Raw genomic sequence first — 7,018 nt, forward strand, 5'->3', positions numbered from 1 at the left:
AAAACATCTAGTAATTAATTTTTATTTGGATATTTTCCAACATTATCCACAAATTATTTAAGGATGTACTTATATAACATTTATAAATTCAAAGATTCAGACCTAATTTCGAAATATATAGTAGAATATAACATCCTGCATCGATTGATACCAAAAAATGAATACCTTACCGATAAGTTACGTGAAATAATTCATTTTAAAATTTCCATTTACCATACAATATAATGTTTGCCGGAAGTGTAACAATTTTTGAGAATTCGTCAGAATTGGTAACTTTGTATCAAAGATAAACATCTAAAAAACTGCTTATCAATTTCTTTGTACGATTTGCGATTTTTTAAGCCCAAAAAAAAGTGGGTTCACCGCTAATTCTGGGGAAATATTTCAAATTGTATGAAAATTATCCTTCGAAGGGTGCGACAAGACTTTATATGAACTTGAACGGGGGCGCTGCTGGTACAGAAGAACTGTCAAATAAGTCGTTTTTGTGTGTGGCAGCGTTAGTTCCTTTTTTCGCCACCATCATTTATAAATTTGCCGAGCTTTCTTGGCCGCCATTTGCGGTACCTAGTCAAATTACAACAATTTTTTTCAATAATAATTAAATATCGAAAAGTTCTTTAAAAATCTATTATAAAATCATTATAATGAATAATAAGTATATGGGTGTCCAATTTTTTACATATTTAGTACTTTCATAATTTAATTGGACGTAGTACGCAATTTGACCTTATATACCATAAACCTGTTTATATTAAGTCTATGTTATATACATCCTAAACATTAAACTAAAAAAGGATAGAAAATACGGACGACAACTGCAGCGTGATAAGGACAGATAATCGTGTGACAGAATAATCGCGCATGCGTGCCGACGTGCAACTCAATATAGCCACGGACGTAATAAAATATTATAGCCATAATATTATAAGTTTATGATTATAGCAATCCTTTTCTATATCATTAGTAACGTATGATCTATCGCATTCATTGTTATAATTATTTATAGATATACCAGAGGTAGGTATTTATATATCGTACAGGAACAAATTCTGAGGGCCGCTTTGTATGAGCATACGCCATCTTTAATAAAACATCAATGATGTTTTATTAAAGATCGACGAAAGAATCGACCGACTTGACTTCTTGACTGTATTAACTTTTACTTAGACTTTGACAGTCAAAGTTTGACTAGACTGTAGACCTGACAACATAGAAAAACGATGCTGAAAATTGTATTTTAAAAAGAATATTGTTTTCCCGCCAATATACTCGACTCTGGCCATAGTTAAATAGCCGTAGTGCCATATTAAGAAAAAAAAGCTGACAAATGTCAGATTTTGACATTGACAAGTACCAAGATTGATAGATGTCAACGTGGTATGTTGTCTGTCATTTGTCAAATGTATGTCATTCCATTATTCCATAATCCATTGTTATTCTAAAATTCTAAATTCTACGTTTACGTACGGTACATAGCGATAAAATTATATTTTCCATTATCTCATTGTTGGGAGCTAAGATACGTTGTTGTATTTAGGGTACCCGTTTTATGTGAGCGCCCATTACAATTAAAAATACCTTTAAGTAATGTTCGCAATTCAAGGGTAAATCCTAGTGTATTTATATCAAAACATTGATAAAAAGCGATTATAAAATGTCTGCAAATGTTCCTTTAGTCGTAAGATTACTAGCTTCGTCAGTATCGGTCGCGGGAAGGGCAGGGAAAATAGTTCGGGATGTTATGAGCAAGGGCGAACTCGGCATTGTCGAAAAGGTAATCGTTTCGTCACTTATTTAGCAATATACAATGCAATGAGGCTAATAGCTTTTTAATTCACCTACATTTATTTTGTGACTAATCAGGTTGCCAGTTTTTTAAGTAACTTTCTCTTTGTTGAATTATGGTTGAATTAAAAATGATATCTGTATGAAAATGTTAATTTAATAAAACTTACTACAGGCCAAAGATGATTACCAAACCGAAGCAGACAGGTCTGCACAGAAGTGTATCATTGCTTCACTGTCTGCTCAGTTTCCTAAGGTGAATATTATTGGTGAAGAGGAGCAATGTCAAAGTAGCGAGGTAAGTTATTAAATTCAATTAATTAACACTATTTATACTTTATTATCTTCAGTTCCAATAGAACCTTTACAATAACTCGCAGGAAGAAGTCACAGACAGTATAGTCTTAGAGGCAGATAAAGAAATTTTGAGACTAGATTGTCCGGCGAGCTTGAAAAGTGTCAAAGAAGAGGACATTGTTGTTTGGGTGGACCCCCTGGATGGAACATCAGAATATACACAAGGTTTAAATATTTTTTAAATATAATTCTTACAAAAAGTAAGAAACATATACAATATAATATTAAAACTTGCTAAGGAAGGTTCAATGTATTAAACGGCTAGCAAATTTTCATTTAACATTAGATTTTGTGGTAACTCACAAGGATATTAGTTTTATATAATAATTGAAAGCGAAATATGCTTGTGGGACATAAAAATTGTTACTCTGATATTTAATTATTCTAGGTGCTCTTATGTTGAAGAGAGATCCTTGGGAAAGATGGAAAATGTATTTGACTCATCCGCTAATAAGCATCAAGTGGTACTTAAGTTTGCTCCAATCGAACTTTGGTAATTGGATAATTTGAACATGTAGTTAGTTGTGGTTCCGTGGATGTCATAAAATATTTAACACCCGTAGAAAGTAAGATTCTGCATTAGCACTTTGAAACTAAAAAGGCATGCTTTTAATTTAGAATAATGTGTGTATGATACAACCAACACTTCTCAAGGATCTTTGTGTGCGAATTAATTTAAATTTTCAAATTACTTTTAATTAACAGTTTTATAAGTGCCATAAAAATGACATAAAAGTTTTCATTATTATTATAATTACTATGAAGTAACATAATAATTTTGTGAAAACTTAAAATTGCACACTTGACACTACTAAACCGGACTTAAACATTGGTGTAATCTATAGTAACACAAATGCATGGGTATTTTAACTTTAATCTATATATAAAATATTACACAAAACAGTATTTTAAGTAGGTGCTTATTTCAGGATTTCTGGAACATGTAACGGTGCTGATCGGTATATCGGTGAACGAGCAGCCCGTAGCAGGGGTTATACATCAGCCGTACTACAGGAGCCTGGTGGCGGGGGAGAAGATCCTGGGGCGGACGATCTGGGGCCTGCAGGAGGTGGGAGTGGGGGGGTTCACCCCGGCGCCGCCCCCCGACTCGCTCGTAATCACCACCACCCGCAGCCACTCCAACCCCGTGGTGGAGAAGGCCCTGCAGGTCATGAACGCTAGCCAGATCTTGAGAGTTGGCGGAGCTGGTTATAAGGTATTTTCAGCATATTTATTACAATTTATTATCACGCAAAGTGTTATAAGGTCGGTCGCTCGACAAAACTAGAAATAATTATAATATATTACGAATAATAAAACTAAGGAAAAGTAACTTCGTCAAAAAACATGTTCTACAATACTTGTCAAAAATGTGTACCTAGGTAGTAGGTACACATTTTCAATACATTGCAATATTTATGTGACCTTAAGCGGTATCAGGCAGTTCCAAAGCAAGCAAATTTAAAATAGTTTATCCATAATATTATACTAGCTATTTGACCGAGCTTCGTTCGGTATTCGATAAAGCACGAATTAAATGACATTTTATAAAAATGATTCCTAGCTAGATTGATTTATCGCCCCCGAAACCCCCTATATACTAAATTTGATGAAAATCGTTGGAGCCGATTCCGAGATTCCAATTATATATACAGTGTAAACTTTATATAACGACACTGAAGGGACCATGCATTTTATGACGTTATATGGAGTTATCGTTAAATGGAGAGAAGAAAAATCAATACTTTTTCGTCATTATACAGTGATTTTCTTTTACTAACCGTATTTTCAGTTTGAAAGTTTATGTAACTATAACTGAGAATATTAAGATAACGAATAGATATTAATAATCCATGACTCCTTATTATTATTTAGTTACTAAATTCTAAAAAACCCTACACGTGCAATCAATCTCAATTCGTAAACAAAAGGACTAATTTCTTAGAAAGTTCTGTATGCATGATGCCGAAAGTCGAATTTATCGCGGGCTAGGATAACAATGCGACAAAAAAAGACAGCTGTGCAGTTTTTAATAATTTTAGTAATTTAAAAAGGTACTTTTTATTGTTCAATTGTTGTAATGCTAATGTTATTGGGACTGGGTGTGATGCTATGTAGAGTGTACCATTGTATGGTAGACAAGCTAAACCAACCAAAGTCAATTGATTTCGACGCTTTAGAGAGTTTGTCTTTAAATAGAGTGACGTTACATGGAGTTTACACTGTATATAATATATATTCAAGAATTGCTCGTTTAAAGATATAAGATTTGACCTACAGCACACTGTAGTAGTCAAGCTGTAGTAGTAATTAGTTAAAAATAAACCTCCTACTCTGTTAACAAATAAAAAATCTTATTCTATAGTTGATAGGTCTAAATCAGTCCAACTGAGTTCTGACTAGATGGAGCGACAATATTCCAGAATTTAGTAGAACTGAGGTGTTATCTGCGGGACAGAAGCTGCAACATTGCCAAATTAAGTGGAATTGATGTCCGCAGGTTCTGCAGCTGCTAGAGGGCGCGGCGTCGGTGTACGTGTTCGCGAGCGCGGGCTGCAAGAAGTGGGACACGTGCGCGCCCGAGGCCGTGCTGCGCGCCGCCGGCGGCCGCCTCACCGACATACTCGGCAACTGCTACAAGTACGGCCCTGAGGTATGTTATATTTCACCTCAGTAATGCAGTAAAATAGTTTATTGAGCCACCAATACTAATTACAAGCCGGGGACCCGAGTTGCGTGATTGCCTCACAACTTAGCAACGGCGCGCGGACGGTGTTGCCTACATGTTAAACCTCTCCTTAGCTCTTGTGGAATATCATCTCCGCCCCTTGTTGTGTATTGCTTCTAAAATACTATCCTTCCCCGATGAGGCCTGTCAACGTAACGGGGCTTACGGCCGCACTAGGAGAGGTTTAGAGGACATAACAGTTTTTTAACTGTTTAACCTATACTTAATATATTTTAATATAATATTATATGCTTCTGAAGAATGCTGAAGAGTTTTTTTATTTGAACGCATTAATCTCAGGAACTACTAGACCGATTTCAAAAATTATTTCACCAATGTATAGCTAACATGTCCCTGAGTGCTAGGCTATGTAGGAGCCGGGGTGGACTCATAGTTGACTATAATATAAATGAAATAACAAAGCATTTCCTCATTAGGTGGGCCATCCGAACGCGACGGGCGTGCTGGCGGCCGCCACCGCCGAGCTGCACGCGTTCGCGCTCAGCAAGATACCACAGGAGCTCAAGGACAAACTCGCATGTAAATAGTGTATACTGGCTAATATTATATTATGTGGAGGCTACGTCTGTGTTTTATTGTCTTTTGTAAATTACCTTTATCAAAAATTACATGCAGTATCGTAACCACAGACATAGATATAATTTAAATCTGAGCGTAACGCATGTCCTTGAAATCAAAATCGTGCAGCAAAGACAAGTGTTTGGCGATGAGTCATTGCATGGTTCTACCCTCTTACCTCCTTAACAAATGAGCAATCTAAGAGGTGCTATTGCTACTTCGGGATATCGTACTATCGGCAGTTTTAATGCAATACCAGCTAATGATACCAGATACGCCGGTACGGCAGTCGGCAAACCGCACAGTCCGCAATTACTTCTTTAGTGACTCATTGTTACATATTTTTGTGAGAAGATGAATGCCATTTTTTACTTAAAAATTCACTTACAATACGACAATGACAGAGGTACCATCGAGGAAGTTGATTCCTATGCAATTGACAGACCAACGTTATTTGGTCGAATATGTCAATTCAATGTTAATTGTGATCTGTCGGCTAGGTTTGACGTAACGGAACCAAACTACTTAGGTCCCCGATTTGCATAGGAATCAACTTCTCTGATATTACATGTAGCTATTTACCTAGATACTCGAAAAAAATTAAATCATCTGCTGAGACAAACCCTATCCCGCGTAGATAAGATTTGGCAAGATTCGGTGATCGGTTACACACCAGCTATTCCACCTTCTAAATGGTTGACTCAATCTATGAATATCCTATTATAATAATTGTGCAAGAATGGATATCCAGGATGCAGGATTTTATTACCTTTAATTTAATGGTAATAAAATCATACTCTGTCAAGGTTTCCATTGATTAACCATTCCAATTTGTCAAGGCAACAGCTTCTAGCCAATTGTGATTCAAATAGTATAATAGTTTTGCGATCAGGAAATGGATACACAATATTCTATACAAAAGTTCCACGAGTTATCTTATCGGTTATCACACTTATGCAAAAACGATTATATCGTAAATATTTGCATCACAACAACATGTTGTTATTGTTACAATGTTGCTCCGATTGTCGTAATGTGGAGTTGATAATAAGCATTAGAGATATTCTAAAAATAGTATTGTTTAGCTATCATATTACTAGGAAAAAAAATCATTTAATAAGCAAACACTTTATTTCAGAAATAAATAAAACACTTGAAAATAGAAAAGGATGGATTTATAATTATGTGTCCGACCGAACGCGCGGTTTTGGCGGCTGCACCGCGAGATTACAAGCTAATGTATGTAACGAATTATTTAAGGGGGCGACTAACGCAAAAAATCAAACATCGTCCTTCTCTCTTTACACTCACGCCCGTCTTTCATAAGTCAGGTGAAAAAGAACGACGCGGAATTATCGCCAAGTTACTTTTTTCTTAATAACTCGATCAATGCACAACTTTTTAAAAATCCGCTAGATCAGTGTCTCATCACTCTCAATGTGTTAAAATAAAATATTGACTTAGTTTAATGCACGGTTATGGCAATACATATATGAAAAATCCGTGAAAATTAGATGCATCTTTGTGATTTTTTTCTATGGAGATAATTTTAAAATATTGTGTTTT

At 35.6% G+C, this 7,018-nt stretch overlaps 1 protein-coding gene across 2 annotated transcripts; it reads left to right on the forward strand.

The window, feature by feature from the left end:
* Positions 1-1,417: 1,417 nt before the first annotated feature.
* On the forward strand, positions 1,418-5,456 carry LOC121726259 (3'(2'),5'-bisphosphate nucleotidase 1). 2 transcript variants are annotated; one of them, XM_042113532.1, is made up of 7 exons: positions 1,418-1,777; positions 1,964-2,086; positions 2,169-2,310; positions 2,534-2,638; positions 3,075-3,361; positions 4,646-4,798; positions 5,311-5,456. In XM_042113532.1, exons 1-7 carry the CDS (start codon positions 1,658-1,660, stop codon positions 5,419-5,421), a joined length of 1,041 nt encoding a protein of 346 aa, XP_041969466.1. In that variant the 5' UTR covers positions 1,418-1,657; the 3' UTR covers positions 5,422-5,456. The 2 variants fall into 2 exon arrangements, with proteins under 2 accessions (XP_041969466.1, XP_041969468.1); XM_042113534.1 differs by lacking the exon at positions 2,534-2,638.
* Positions 5,457-7,018: the final 1,562 nt, after the last annotated feature.

This window comes from Aricia agestis, chromosome 4 (genome assembly GCF_905147365.1).
Source record: "Aricia agestis chromosome 4, ilAriAges1.1, whole genome shotgun sequence".
Taxonomy (NCBI): Eukaryota; Metazoa; Arthropoda; class Insecta; order Lepidoptera; family Lycaenidae; genus Aricia; species Aricia agestis.